The 15,944-nt window shown below is 35.0% G+C and overlaps 2 protein-coding genes and 1 pseudogene across 3 annotated transcripts; 1 reads left to right on the top strand and 2 right to left on the bottom strand.

The window, feature by feature from the left end:
- Window positions 1–6,168: 6,168 nt before the first annotated feature.
- LOC147568622 (expansin-A8-like) lies at window positions 6,169–7,697 on the top strand. The gene is made up of 3 exons (XM_086655030.1): window positions 6,169–6,394; window positions 6,482–6,794; window positions 6,990–7,697. Exons 1-3 carry the CDS (start codon window positions 6,250–6,252, stop codon window positions 7,291–7,293), a joined length of 762 nt encoding a protein of 253 aa, XP_086511156.1. The 5' UTR covers window positions 6,169–6,249; the 3' UTR covers window positions 7,294–7,697.
- Window positions 7,698–8,446: 749 nt separating this feature from the next.
- LOC147568621 (Reticulon family protein) lies at window positions 8,447–12,501 on the bottom strand. The gene is made up of 6 exons (XM_086655031.1): window positions 12,179–12,501; window positions 11,640–11,809; window positions 10,716–10,896; window positions 10,463–10,604; window positions 10,064–10,133; window positions 8,447–8,890 (listed from the first exon to the last, which is right to left on the bottom strand). The coding sequence occupies exons 2-6, from the start codon at window positions 11,791–11,793 to the stop codon at window positions 8,724–8,726; spliced, it is 714 nt and encodes a 237-aa protein (XP_086511157.1). The 5' UTR covers window positions 11,794–11,809; window positions 12,179–12,501; the 3' UTR covers window positions 8,447–8,723.
- Window positions 12,502–13,569: 1,068 nt separating this feature from the next.
- Window positions 13,570–15,469, bottom strand: LOC147568620 (pentatricopeptide repeat-containing protein At1g74630 pseudogene; annotated as a pseudogene). Its single transcript, XR_015231076.1, has one exon. The product of XR_015231076.1 is annotated as a pentatricopeptide repeat-containing protein At1g74630 pseudogene (transcript).
- Between the last annotated feature and the right edge of the window lie 475 nt (window positions 15,470–15,944).

The following is a 15,944-nucleotide window of genomic DNA, read 5'->3' as shown; positions in this document are numbered from 1 at the left end:
TGTCTAGACAACAAATCTATTAGGTGTCAAGACAACAAGACACCACAACTCATTCTAGAGTTGCATATGTGGCTTACAAACTAGATACTAGAGTTTCTCAAGCCCAAAACTTAATGGGCTAATTGGATGGGACATACTTTTGGGCTTGTACATATGAGGCCCATTACTAGAGTACAAAGCCCAAAGTTTACACTTGTTTCCTTTCTATAAGACATCTTCAATTTGGTGAAATGGAAGAAGAAGAACTCCATGAAGATCGAAGAACCGCCACCATACCAACTGTCTCTTTTCCCCCTTTCTCAGAAAGATGTATAAAACAAAAAAAAAAAAAAGTTACATTAATACTAAAATAGGGGAACTCTCCCTCAATAGAGTTGATCTTAATAACAATGAATAATAGTCGTTGCAGCTGTCTATTATCTCTTTAATCATATAGAGTCGATCTTAATTATCTGAATATTCAAACCATGTTAAATGTTTGCGACTCTTTATGTATTGATGTGAAATTGTAACCTGAAAAGGTGTTGGCTCCAAATGAATAAATAAAACAAGAAAGAAAACATCCCATGAGGATAATGTAGGGTTTCAAATTGTTATTAGTTACATCAAAAGAACTCCAACAAGTTGCCCTAGTTGGATAAGACACTACTCAAAAGAAAATGAACTTCCCCATTAAGAATACACATGGTGGTGGCCCTGGTCTGACAATGATCTTTGAAGGAAAAACTCTAATGGAAATTCATGGTGAGGTCAAGAATGACCCAGGTTTATAACTGTCACTATAACTTTAAACAAGGAAGCACCTACTTAATTTGAAACATCCATTGTTGGGTGAGGGTACATATCCATGTTGGGAATACTAATCTTCTCATTAACTATTTGGGTGGACTACAAGAGACAATTCCTTGTGAGGTGCATCCATCAATGGCCCCAAGCCAAACAATATTACTGTATAAAGGCACATGCACTTTGTGGATGTCATTTTTTTGTTCATTAAATTCTAGGGTTATTTTTCTCAGACAACCCTAATTTGTGTTTTGGATAAATGTTCAAAGGCCCAAATATATAAAAGAATATGCTTTAAAAGGTTATGTAGGGTTTGTTTGGTAGGAGGATTGTCTAAGTGTGTTGCTTGTAATTTTTTTGTGATTGTATTTTTTTTTTTTCTATTTTCTATGTTAGATTTCAACAAAATAAGTGCATGTATTAGAAGTGTAACAAAATTGAAAAATGTATACTATTTATGTTGTAATGATAGGTTATGTCGGTATCTTCTATGAGTAGCATATGATATGATGTACACGATAAATAAGTTATATCTCACAAAAGAATCATCTGCTTTTCTCCTAGATACACAAGAGATAGTGTATGACCTAGATGACTAGATGAGAAGAGAAACTAATGACACAAATGCAAGGAGATGGAGAAAGAGACGTATCCATGTCGCACGCGCACATCACACATAACTGGGAAATTAAACTGAATTGTTTGACATTTAAATTCGATCATTTTAACGTGTTGATCAGATAGTCTGTCTTGCGTCAAAACCAACATATTGTTACTTAAACATAAATACTACGTGGATGACCATACCCCAACCCTATATGGGATTATATTGTTTAATTCTTTTGTGAAAGCAACTCTCTACTGTAAATTTGAACTTCCAAAGGACTACGAAAATGTGAATGACAAACTAAAATTGAACCCTTACAATATACAATTGTTTTCTCTTTAGAACAACCGTTTCATGAACATTGATTACCATGGTAACAAACTTTCTGTATTTGATATACGTGTATCAAGCGATAGAAATAATTAATATAGAATTTCTATGTTTTTGGACATCAAGAATCCCCATAGGGTAAAGAAAAGAAAAAGGACTCGAGAGTCATGGAAATAGATCTCCTCGAATCATCAAGAGCAAGGAAACTGTGAATTGGGATGCTGTAATACACGTCAGTATGTGCCACGTATGCACATTAATATCCCAACTGATCACCTTCCCTAGACGGCAATCCACGTACCTAGACCTAACAAAGTCAAAGTCAACCACTGTGCCAGCTAATAAAACTGCTCCCCCCTCCATCTTCATGTGATCCAACTTTCTCAACAATAATGCTACACATCAGCACATTGTATGCCACGTAGGACGCCACTTCCCACACCTACCCTAACCTTAAGAACTACCCGAAGTAGTTGGATTCCTAATGAGGGTCACAAGTTTATACCTAACATTTTGGTCAATCAACCCACTGTTGTCCAATGTAGGACTTGAAGACAATTTTACCATACTCAGACACTATAACTACAAATCTACGATAACAGTGTTGTAAATTAGTATCCGATTTTTAACCAACGGTGAAATTTGGTCGAAGTGTTTATCTAATATTTCAAAATAATTGAAAGACTATATTTTCGTTAGTCAATTTTACAATCAAAATTTACTTTTATTTTTTCATCCCTTGTTAAAAAACTACTTCTCTTGTCTTTTTCTCTTATGTCCTGGCTGGAAATTTGTCTTTAGTAGAAAATCGGTTGACCATAGGTTGAAAATTTTCAAAAAGGAAAAGTTTATATCTCTTCTTCCTCTCTTCCATCACTGCTACAATTCATCTCCAGCAATCTCAATTTAAAATATGTGCAATAAATGTCAAAAATTATAAGATTATGCAAATCATCTTTCTGGCCTATCACCGATATATTTCGCTTTGGAATTTTAGGGCTTCACTAGTTTAAAATGCTTCGCAATGAAAAGAAAGCGTATCTAGTCTTTTGAGATATCACACTTCGTCTCACATCAATATAGTGTTTCATTTGGAGTTAATTTTAAATTTTGCCCCAAATTTGTGGTTGATCCAAAAATTTGCCCACACATTTGTCCAATATTCCAATTTGGCCCCAATAACATATTTTCGTTAATGATACTTAACTATTACATATTCCTATTTTACTTCTATTCCAAAACTCTTTCCTTTTTTTATCCTTTCTTTCTTCTCTTTCATATTTAACCTATTTTAAAATCTTTCCTTCGATATTTTGGAAGAAACCTCATGGGTTATCAGTGGCTTATCCAAGATTTACTTTGAGGGGCTCTGAAAAATCTCTATTAAAAATTACAATCACAGAAATTTATAAAACAAATATCTGGTCTTTCTGGAATTTTTAGAACTTCTTAATAAGTAATAGATTTATAAAAAAAATTGTTGAAAAATGAAAGCATTAGATTTGAAGATTAGTAGGAATATATGATATATCTACGAACTATACCCAAATTAATTCGCCACAAAAAAGGTTCCAGAATGGTTTCGGGAGTTGAACTCGTGACCCCTTATTACCCTCCCTATTTGTCCTTGAGATCTTACCGATCGGCCACGCTTCAGTTAATGGCTAAGTATGCACGGGATCATCTTTATTACGGCTTCCTCCTTCCAACAAAATGAAGAAAAAAAATGCCTAAGTTCGGATTCAAACTTGAGTCAACTATAGAAATACTTCCACACCTTATCCATTGGGCCAACAACAATTGTTGTTATTAGAAGCAACCTTTATCTACTTAGACTATTACGATATGTGTATATTTTTGGGTTATTTTGCGAAAGGGTCGTACATATATACCGAGTTTTGCGAAAGGGACATGACCGTTTATTATTTTGCAAAGGGGTCGTGGACTAAGATTGACCAGTTAAGTTTTAACGCCGTTAAACTTTAACACCATTAATTCTATCTATATTACTTAAAAATTTATGGTTATATCTAAGTAAACTTTATACAATTTTAACACTAATTCGCAAAAGTAACAAATTAAAACATTCACTATTATTTTTCTAGATTTCTTAGCTACTTCTGTTAAGAACTTAGGTAACTTCGAATTTCTTCTAAATTATTAGATCAAACAAAATGATCCCATTAAAATGGTTGATAAATTAGTCATTTTAGTGCACTAATGTTGTGCCACTACAATGCATTGTAGTCAGTTCCAATGCAATCATCTAAAGGGTTAAACAAGTTCTATTAATCGGCAACTCCTCTTCATTATCCGGTGAAAATCAAAAGTTAGAAGAAATAAAAAGGGAAGAAAATAAATTGAATAAGTTATTTTCTTATAAAGCAAATGTGAGATTATTATCAATAGATTTTAGCCATCTATATGGAGGAATAGCGTCCATCGGATTTACTTGAGGTAACACCGTTACATTTACATAACGGAGTTAACTTTTCATCTAATGTGAAGTTAAATCTAACATTTATTTAACGGTCAATCCTAGTGCACGACCCCTTCACAAAATAATAAACAGTCATGTCCCTTTCGCAAAACACGGTACTTAAGTACGACCCTTTCGCAAAATAACCCTATATTTTTTATTAAATGTCGTATATGAAATCGTACAAGTTGAGACTGTTCGTGCGAACAGATCTGTTCTCACGAACAGACCTATAGACCCTACATGGATCCGCCATTATGGGTTATCACTTCGAAAAAATCTAAAATCCCATGCGATTTTAAGGAATTAAGCTAACAAGCTACATGGAACCCTCGGGGTATTAAAGAGAGACAAAGGGAGTGAGAGTGAGAGAGAGTGAGAATCTGGTGGTGGTCATGATGGTCACAAGGGAAAGAAAAATATTATTGTTAAGTTTGACTAACGAAAACATGATTTTAGAGGCTAAAATGGAATGTCGGATAAATATGGAGTTCTAATTTTCCAGTTGCTCGCAAATTGGGGGTGAAATTGGAGTTAACCTTATATTTTTTTTTTGTATCTAGTTAACCTTATATGTAAAATAAATAACTTGGGTTTTTTGTCTTTCTCAACTAGGTGATAGATTTGATTTAAGTAATACATTACACAATCCAAATTTATCTAACATTCTCAAAAAAAAAAAATTATCAATCTAACAAAACAGTGAAACACTCTCTCTTCAACTTATCTTCAATAATCCACATTAAAACAAAAAAGCGGATGGGAAAGGGACGGTGGTGTAACCATATGCAAAATGTGGATACCTAAAATATAAATCAACTCAGTTAGAGATTGGATTTTCTCTTGGGAACATGAATCTCAGAATTCACAGACTGTGAATAACATCCATTACGGCACTATACTTTGGAACATTTGGAAAACGCGTTGCGATCACTGCTTTCAGCATGAAATTAACACCATAGACAAAACCATTTCAATGATTACAACTTTCCCACAACATCTGATAAACAATAAGACGAACCCCAAGATGCACCAAGACAAATGGAATCCACCAGAATCGTCGTTTCTGAAAATTAACGTGGATGCATCTTTTAAAGACATTCACTCGGAGACAGGAATCAGTTTAATCATACATAACAGAGAGGCTAAATTGATAGAAGCTCAAGCCACAACCGTTAGGAGTAGAAACCCGGAAGAAGGTGAAGCCATTGCTATTCTATATGGAATAAAATGGGCAGAATCTCATAAATATAACAGAATCATCATTGAAAGTGACAATCAAAACCTTATAAAACATCTGCAGAATGGTAAACATGACACTCAGTGGCAATCGCAAATGCATATTAAAAGAATCCAGGAAATAAAAAGGAGGCTTGACATAGTTAAATTTGAATATACGAGCAGGAACTTCAACGTAGCAGCTGACAAGATGGCAAAATGGGCGAGGAAGAAAAAGAGAACTAAAGTTTGGAAGAATGTACCTTATTTTTTTTTTAAGTTGTACTGTAATAGAATCCTTATTTCGTGATAATAAGATATAGCTATTTCAAAAAAAAAAAAGAAAAAAAAAAAACTTTGGTAATTCATTTTGGTTACCGAAGATGACTAGCTTTCTAAAATGACCCCCACCATGAATAGTGTGTGCTTTGTATACAATATAGTTTGAGGGATGTGAAATGGTAATATGTATCTGTCCTGGCCTGCTAGAAATAACAGGGGTTGGAAATCTTGAAGTTGTAAAAAAAAGATTAGTTAAGATGTGCATGTGAGGGTAGGACCCATTAGGGCTAAACGTTGGTTGGTGAACAAATAAGAACATTTACATGTGCATTGCCTTTGATCTTTTTGTCCAAAATCTCTCTCAATCTCTGTTTCTTAATTGCCCTTTGCAAATCCTCAACAATCTCTCTCTTCAATCACCCTCATGTCTTGGTCCTACTTCTCTAATATAAATAGCCATCACCACTCATTCACTTCCACCAAGCAAAACCAACCTCTCTCTCTCTCTTCCCCTGTTTTCCCTCTCTACTTAAAATCTCCTTTTACAATGACAATCTCTTCCTCCTCTGTTCTTCCATTCTTCTTCTTCTTCCTCTTCAAATTAAACCTCCCCTTTTCTTACGCCGACTACGGCGGCTGGGAGAGTGCCCATGCAACCTTCTACGGTGGTGGCGATGCCTCCGGCACAATGGGTAAGCACTTAAACTTTCAAATATTACAAATTTGAGTAATTTAAGAGTTTGGTTTACTAAGGGAGTGTTTGTTTGTTTGTATTTTAGGAGGAGCATGTGGGTATGGGAATTTGTATAGTCAAGGGTATGGAACAAACACTGCAGCATTAAGCACAGCTTTATTCAACAATGGATTAAGTTGTGGATCATGTTATGAAATGAAATGCAATGATGATCCACAATGGTGTTTACCCGGAACGATTACAATTACGGCTACGAATTTCTGCCCACCAAACTTAGCTTTATCTAATGATAATGGTGGATGGTGTAATCCTCCTCTTCAACATTTTGACATGGCTCAACCTGCTTTCCTTCAAATTGCTAAGTACAGAGCTGGAATTGTACCTGTTTCCTTTAGAAGGTAAATGGTTCAAGTCCCCTAATAAACATTGAGTACCAAAAAAAACTTACTACTCTGTTAGATTCTTTTTTTTTTAATTGTTCAGCGTGCCTCGAACCCTTGACCTCTAAGGTGGAAGACTATACCTGGGTTGTTGGCTACTCTCTTAGATTCTTACTAGTACTAAATTTTTATTTTGTGATTTGCCTTTGACAGGGTTCCTTGTATGAAAAAGGGAGGAATTAGGTTCACCATTAACGGTCATTCTTACTTCAACTTAGTATTGATCAGTAATGTTGGTGGTGCGGGTGACGTCCACGCAGTGTCGATCAAGGGTTCCAAATCAGGCTGGCAATCCATGTCAAGAAATTGGGGTCAAAATTGGCAGAGTAACTCCTACTTAAATGGTCAATCCCTCTCTTTCCAAGTCACTCTTAGTGATGGAAGTACACTTACTAGTAACAATGTTGCACCATCCAATTGGCAATTTGGACAAACATTTCAAGGAGGTCAATTTTAGGCCCAGCCCGGCTCCGTCCGGTTTGTTCGGTCCGGCCAACTTATTAAGTAGCCAAAATAGATGAAAAATCTATGGAGTAGTAAAGTTTATGTCTATGGCTGAGGTGAATAACTTTTACCCGCTAGGCCTTCTCTATATGTTCTAATATATAGTTTTTTTTTTTTCTTAATTTTACATTTTATATGTATAAATAGGTGTTTTCTATGGCTTTGATTTTTTCACCGAAAATCAAAGCAATGAATATCAATAGAAACAAGTTTGTAGTATTTTTCTTTTTTCCTTTCTTTCTTGATTAAGCTCAAAATGAACTTAAAGCAAGTTAAGTTTTAGTTTAACATATTCAGTATGTAATCTTTTTCTTTTTTTGTTATATAATATAAGTATCCTATTGATTAATCTCAAAATGTAGTATTCTTCTCATTCAAGAATCCATTGTTCCTTTGCTTTGATGAGCTGACCAAATCTACCCTAGATTTCAGATGGTTTGTTTTTCCACTTTTAGATTTCGGATTCCTCAAATTTGACTTGAGAAAAAATTGATCACAAGCTAGTTAAGATCCATCGGTTGGTCACCCTTATGTTGATGCTGAATTGTGATTATATTATATATGATTTTATGTTACTATCATACTATTAGGTAACAAGATAAATGCAGACAGATATAAATATAAAGCACTTCAGCTTAACCAAGTTTCAGAAACAACAAATGAGTTTGAAATACTCACACGGAATCTTCGGGGAGGGACTAAGTTACTCTATGGTGGTTTGAAATAATAAATTTACGAGTTGCAGAAAGGCCGTTGTTTCATATAGTCATATAGATTCAGATTCACAGCGAAAAAAACCTAAATAACTCCAAAGTGGTTCATGTTGCTTCACTAACCCTAAATCTTGGCTGTAAATATTTTTCTTAAACCGTCTAGAGATCAAACCCCCTCCATCAAAATCATGGTAGAAGATTAATATGCTAGAGTTTTAGTTCAGTGAAAGATAGATCTTGAGGAATTTGGGCAAACAAACATCGAAAACTACATTCCACATGAATCACTTCTCACAAATTCTTACACCCAGTCGCATCTTTGAATTAGTTGCAGACTTGTTCTGACTCTGGATACAATATTACGTTAATACTAACTAAACGGACATAACATGATTTAGAAATCATCATGAAATCAATTCTTAGTCCTTGCCATGGATCATCTTTATATGCAGAAGCACAATAGTATTTGAAATGTGGTGAGAAGTAACCAAAACTAACAAGAAATTCCTACATGGAATTCACAATTGTTTACAGGTTTTTACAAAACTTGTTTTTCAAGTCTAGTTGAAAGAACCGTGTGGCTTAAGCAGCAGTTGTTTCGAATTACTTTCAGAAAATACTGCACTTAACTCGCAAGTAGGAAACTTACAAATGACCATCTATTTGAAAATTATGTGTCTTTGTGTTTGGAGAAGCTCCTTGGAATTCTGCTTATAACATTATCGTCTACTGTCCTATAGTGCTTTGAGAATTCCTTGTGGAGAAAACCCGCATACCTATCCACGTGTTCGGCATATCTATTGTACAAAGCTGGAATTGTAATCGACACAATAGTTCCTGTTATGGATCAAAACAAAATGTGTCAATAATACAAGCAAATTGCATGATTTTAAGAATGATATTGTTTATTAAAGCCTATGAGCCAGATTTGCAAGAAATCTTGGGCGACATTGAATAAAAGAATACCACCAAACCACGGTGTGTTTCTCAACTGAGGTACTTATATTGGTAAAAAAAAAGGAGGCCATTATATAACATACTACTCAATCTAATCACCCTTTTGTTACTGGATTATAGGCTTTCAGTGGCAAAGCTAAGAATTCATTTCATGAGGGTACCACTCAGATGACAAAAATCAAGACCCATGAAAGTCAAGGAAAAAAATCACAACCATTTGTAGGAACAAAATATCTAGAAAGAATCAAAATTTACACCCTTTAGTACATAAGCTCAACATTATACTCATGCAAGTGACCCAAAAGCCGACTTGTGGCAAAATTAGTTCTCATTGTGTTGACCAAACTCCAATACATACTCCCTTCTAACTTTAAACCCAACTTCAATTTTTTTTTTTAAAAAGAAGAGGGTGAACATTAAGTTTTTTACCAAACATTTGAAGGATTTTAAGAAAAAAATATTTGATAATATTCAGTATCATAATTTATAACAATACTGGTAAAACTAGCAAAGATGGGAAACATGTTTACAAGTTATTTGACACGACATCAAGGCATTTCCACAGTGAATTCGCAAAAAAATCACCTACGTTAACAACTTAACATATACATAACTTCTAGATTTTTGGTGGGGATCTCACAGAATTTTTCTTCACAAAGCTGAAAAGTTGAACTAATTCTGAAACCTCTAACAAAGTAAATAATCAGCCAGATAATGAACCTTGGGATTAAACTTATGACGGTGAGTTCACGGTTTCGGACTTTTAGAACAGCCTTGAGTACCTAAGCAACAATATGAGAAGATCAACCTTACTTCTATGTGGGTGTGTGTTTGTGGGTGACTGAGTGTGTGTTAATAACTAGTATCTTCAGTTAATTTTGAATTTCATTTTGAACTTCAACAGACATTTAGACCAAAATATCAGGAAAGCAAAAAAATGGAAAAATGCATATTTAGATGATTAATAACATGAGAGAAAAAAAATAACGCCTTCAAATCCAAACATAATATGTGCTGCAGCACGTCCCGTAGAAAACTAAGAGATGAACTTACCAATATAAGCAAGAGTGAAGGATGAAAAGACAGTTCCAATGACAGACAAAAGCCACAAACAAGCCACCACCTGAATGAAGACAATATATTTTGTAAGTTTTCTCCTTTATTTGGTCAATAGGCTTGAATTTCTTGCAAATGAGAAGCTTTGACATAATGAGGATTGATGGGTCTACTCTTTTCTGCGGCCATAAGATTTTGGATCAGAAGTTTTAATAGTTTTTTTCAACTATCCTTCACCGAGTTTACACTCGAGTGAATAAAGCATCAAACATAAAAATAGTTGATCCCAATTCCTAGCACACGGCTCAGGTGTGTCCACCTGTGAATGGGTAATGATCTAATGTATTATAAATAACCATCCACACCCGGATTTCAAAATGATTGAGCACTACCAACCTTGAAGAATAGCCTAAAGTCCTTTCCAAGAGTGATATCATGTGCCATGAGAAGCATGTAGTTTATTTTAACACGAAAAGAAGCCGCTGCACTGTTAACCATTTCTTCCGACAATTCCAATTCCGGCAATGGTTGAAGTTGTCTGCTCAAGAACAGGCATTACATGAAAATTGAACCAGTTAGACGCCATTTCATTTCAGAGCTGAAATAGTAAGAAATATGAGACAAAAGCTTGAACTCTAAAACAGCTTACTTATTTACATAAGCAGCATAGTTGGCTCGCACAAACTGATATACTATTAAGATCAGAAATACATCTGAACAAACCGATAAGAATGATAATCCTGAGTACTCAAACAGTAACCAGGCAACTGTAGCCACAGCTATGATCCCGCAAGCAACATGCCGTTGTTTCCACAAGATTACATCAGCAGCTAAAAGGAAGTATCTAATGGATTAGGTCGAGAGAAAACCCACTTAATAATAATCAAGGAACAAAAAGCAGGAAACATTTCCTCAACTAAATTTAATGGATATATCAAAAAAATTCACATCATCAGAAAATGCATGGCGTCATAAAGTTAGGTGTCACCAAGAATTTCACTACTCCTTAATAATGTTACCTAGTACGTGGATCCCTCGCGTACATGGTACGGGTACCAGTACGCGATACGCCACCATGTGAGAATCGGGTACGCGAGGGGTACACTTATTCGGTACTTTTTGGACTATTTCCCTAAATAGTATATACTTTTAGTGATGCATTTATAATAGATACACCTACACTCAAAACATTCTATCTCCATAAAACTTAAAATTTTAACTAGTTCAAAGGAAATCTTGTAGTCAACTACCTTACTAGTGGAGCTTATAGGTTTTTACAAAGAAGTTGGCTTAACAGCCTGAAAAATCCAGTAAGCCATATTTGGGTATTGGATCGCGAATTCACCCAAAAAGGTTACGGGGAATCGGGTGTGTGGTACGCAAGAGGGGTTAGAGCATCCGTTAACATTGTTTTAAAGGATAAACCCCACCGAAGTCATGTTTTAAAACAAAGTACTAGAATTAAGATTGAAGACCAAAAGAACAAATGCAAACGGAATCCATCCTAAATAAAAAAGAAATAGGAAAATCGGTATAGAGACCCTCAAACTTCAAGAATCATAAAGTGTCTTACCTTTACCTCCTCCCATAATTTGGCGCATCGATCTCTGGCGATCAAATAATCGGTACCTATTACTAGTGTAAGACGAAGAAGTAGCTTGATCGAGCACTCTATTTCTAGCATCTCCACTAGGTTCAAGATTACCAGGGTCTAGTAAACCATCCATTGTTCAACTAATTACACTAAAAAACACAAATAGATAAAAATTTAGCATCATTTGTTCATCACATCAAAATCATATGATTGTAGAGAATGAAAAGAGAGACTAAAACTGCACATAAGGTCCTTAATCAGTAGGTTAGGTTTAGAACAATAACGAGGTCATCCGGTTACAAGCTAATTAAGCCAAAATTGAACTTAGGAAATGTCTTTTAAAATTTACACAGAAATAAATCATCAAATTCCATTACAAGATTCATCACAACCCTATTTAAGAGTCAAACAATATCTTCCAAGACTATAATTCCGACACGAGAAGAAAAACCTACAACTTAATTAAGAATCATTTCTAGGGTTTAATGGAAGAAAACATTTAACAGAATTTAACAAACCTTTCTGACTTGTCGTAGCTTTGAATCAAAATCGGTTTTCCTCCATCATCAATTCAGTAGTTTCTAGAGAGAGAGAGACTAAAACACACACAGACGAGAGAGAGAGAGAGAGAGAGAGAGAGAGAGAGAGAGAGATCAGAGACAGAGGGTTGAGAGTATTTTTCAATATGAAGAATCAGACCGCAACAAAGAAAAAAAAATGTGAAAGGAAGGAGAAATTTCTGGGAGTTAACGGCGACTGAAACCGTCAGTCGGAGCACCGTTAAGAAATCTTGACCGTTAGAAAGAAGTGTTGGGGGTAAAGAAAGGTGACCCGTCTCTCCATACAATCGACTTTTTTTTTGTTTTTTTTTTTTTTTTGGTTGAAACAGACTTTTTTTTTTTTTGGTGCAAGTCCATATAATTTTTTTTTCTTTTGTTGAAAGTCCATATGATCTACTTTTTTTTATTTGTTAAGGACCATATGATCTACTTAGAAAAGTAAGATACAAGCATGTACGTTTTTTTGTTGCATATACAGACACGTATGTGAGAGACATGTTAGTGCAGAAGAGCACCCAAAGGTATTTATATTAACCATCCCAGAGACAGACACGGTGAGAGACATGTTAGTGCAGAAGAGCACCCAAAGGTATTTATATTAACCATCCCAGAGACAGACACTGTGAAAAAATTTGACCTCTTTCTTTGATAATGTTAAAGAGTAATTTTTTTCAAAGTAACATTTTTTGACAAAATCTAAAATAAACCAAGTTGGTTCAAATGCATTTTAATCTGTTTTTGCTCTCAAATATTTTTGAACAAAACAAAAATTAACCAGAAATATTTAATATCATCACTAGTCTGTTAGCATCCAGCTAGGGCGCGTTTGGGGGCGTGCGGGTAAGGCGCCTGCACTGGCCACCCACACATACATGGCTGTTTTCAATGACGGCTTGACGTTGAACGTATATAGACGTGAAAATACATAGCTAAACATAAAACGCCTCTTAGCTGAGGTGGTTAGGATACTTGATTCTTGCACATTCTTATTGTTTTTTATTTGGTTTTTTGGTGCACGGTACCACTGCTAAGTGAATTCTACTTGTCCAAAGAAACTATACTTTGTTCAATTTTTATTTGTAATTTTCTTCAAAAAGGCCAGATTCATATTTTGCACCAGACCCTTAAATTCTCAGTCATGGCCATGCATACAACGTAACCTAAAATCAATCGATTATCCATAACTAGTCTTTAAGCATATAACCTAACCTAAAATCAACCTATTATCCATAACTAATAGTAGTAGTTGTTGTTGTTACTATATAGTATTCAAGATAATAATGAGTCGAGAAAATAAAAAAGTTGACAAGGAAATATTGAACTTGTGACCCATGAATATTGTAAAAGATGTAAACAAACTGAGCTACATATCATTTTCTCAATCAATTTAGACCATCAAATTAAACCTGCTTTAGTATTTAGGGGTCTCATAGGAATACAAGATAATTGCAAGAAGGATCAAACTCAACCAGAATCAGAATTGTCACTCATTACCCATACTCTCAAACCATCTTCATACCAAAGAATCGTCAACTAAGAAAATCATGAATCAAGCTCAATTGAATCATTCATAACCGCTTAAACTGTTCAATTATTCTATGTGTCGATATTGCTAGACCCGGGTTTCTTGGAAACTCTATAACCAATCATCTCATTTCTTACTCGTTCGACGTCATCCCACCTTTCAGATTCTGCGTAAATATTCGATAATAAAACATAATCACCATCTGTAAGAGGTTCTAAATTGGCAAGTTTTCGAAACGCTTCTTCTGCCAATACAACATTACTATGAACTCTGCAAGCACCCAATAATGTCCTCCATAAAACTGAGTTTGCATCAAAAGGCATTGTCTTAATCATCTCATGAGCGTCTTCAAGCAAACCCCATCTACTTAAAAGATCAACCATGCACCCATAATGCTTCATATCAGGCTTAATTCCATATTCCTCGATCATTTGGCGGAAAAAGTAACGACCTTCTTCAACTAAACCGTTGTGACTACAAGCGATTAATACGCCAATGAAGGTTATCCTATTTGGTTTAGCTTCATTCTGTCTGGTTTTCATGCCTGAAAATAGTTCTAGAGCTTCCTCCGAGTAACCATGAACAGCCAAAGCCATGATCATTGAGTTCCAACAACTCGCATGTTTCATCTTCATTGAATTGAAAACTTCTCGAGCTAGGTAAAGATTCCCACATTTTGCATACATATCAACTAGAGCACCACCCAAGAATCCTTCAATTTTGAATTCATTGAGTTTCAAAAAGTCATGAATTTCTCTGCCAACAACTAATGAACCAGTTTCGGCACAAGCACCCAAAACTGATATCAGTGTTATCTCTGTGGGTTCAACTTTGTTTACTTGCATTTCTCTAAAGAATTCTAATGCCCTTTTGTAATCTTTAATCTGAACATAACCAGCAATCATTGAGTTCCAAGAAACAGCATCTCTCTCAGGCATTTCTTCAAACACTTTTCTTGAACTTTCAATATCTCCTAATTTAACATATCTACCAATCTGGGTATTCCATGAAACTATATTTTTCTCAGGAATCAATTCAAAAAGCAGATTTGCTGATTCAAAATCATTGATCCTATCATACGCTGAAATCATAGTGTTCCAAGAAGTAATAGTTCTCTCAGACATTTCATCAAACACATAACGAGCTAAATCAAGGTACCCACATCGAGAGTACATGTATATTAAAGAATTCTGAACAAATGGGTAAGACTCAAAACCTAATTTTAGAGCGCTACAATGAATTTCACCACCCTTTCGAACAACAATCAACCCATATTTATTACTATTTTCAATATTAGAATCATCTGAGTTGGTAATTGAGATAAGTTTGGAACAAGCTCTAAGAACAAATGGGTAAGTGAAATTATCAGATTTCACATTCATACGGTACATTTGGTTGTAAATATGAATAGCTTTGATTGGGAAAACACTGTGAGAGTAAGCTCTGATCATGGTGTTGCAGAGGAAAGGATCTTCCATGGTGGTTTCTTCAAAGATTGCTTGTGCATAATCGAGGCTACCAGAAGGAGAAAGGGCAGTGAATGTGATGAGTTTGGGGATAAGAGAAGAGTGGTTTGTGAGACCATTTTTTGTTATGAGAGCTTGAAGTTGTTTCAGCTCTTTTAAGGTAGAAAGCTTCTGAAGCAATGAAGAAATTGATGAAATTGTCTCTCTCCTCATCTTCCATTTTCTGAATTTTCTTTCTCCTCCAATCTGCCTCCTCAAACTTCCGCGCCTTTAGTAATATGAATTTTAAATTTATTTCTCAAATGGGCTCTACTTTATGATCATGATCAGCTTCCCGCTTAGCCTCCTAGTTTATCGAAACTACCAGATCACCATTTTTTTGCCGTTACTGTCACAAGACCGTTAAAGTCAAATTTTGTATTCCAAAGTTTTACCTTCTTTTAATTCTTTCGCATCAACTCTCTCTCTCTCTCTAAAAGTTTTATCACATCATCATTTTCTGTTTTTAACTAGTCCATCTTCCCTAATTGTTTATCTCTCTAAAAAAAATCATCTTTGTTCCCCAATTGTTTTTCTCCAAAAATTACGATTTAAAAAAAAATAGGTGTATGAATATATGGTGAAGATATATAAAGAATCAGTCAACAATAGCGGATAAATTAGAGACGTTATTTGGTATCAAGGAGAAAGTGATACATCAACTTAACATGATTATGACACGTATGAAGTTAAC

This window comes from Eschscholzia californica, unplaced genomic scaffold, assembly GCF_041429995.1.
Source record: "Eschscholzia californica isolate CP2 unplaced genomic scaffold, dmEscCali1.0.p SCAF_1, whole genome shotgun sequence".
NCBI classification, from domain to species: Eukaryota; Viridiplantae; Streptophyta; class Magnoliopsida; order Ranunculales; family Papaveraceae; genus Eschscholzia; species Eschscholzia californica.
The sequence above is the reverse complement of the archived record's forward strand: the minus strand, read 5'-3'. Positions and strand labels throughout refer to the sequence as shown.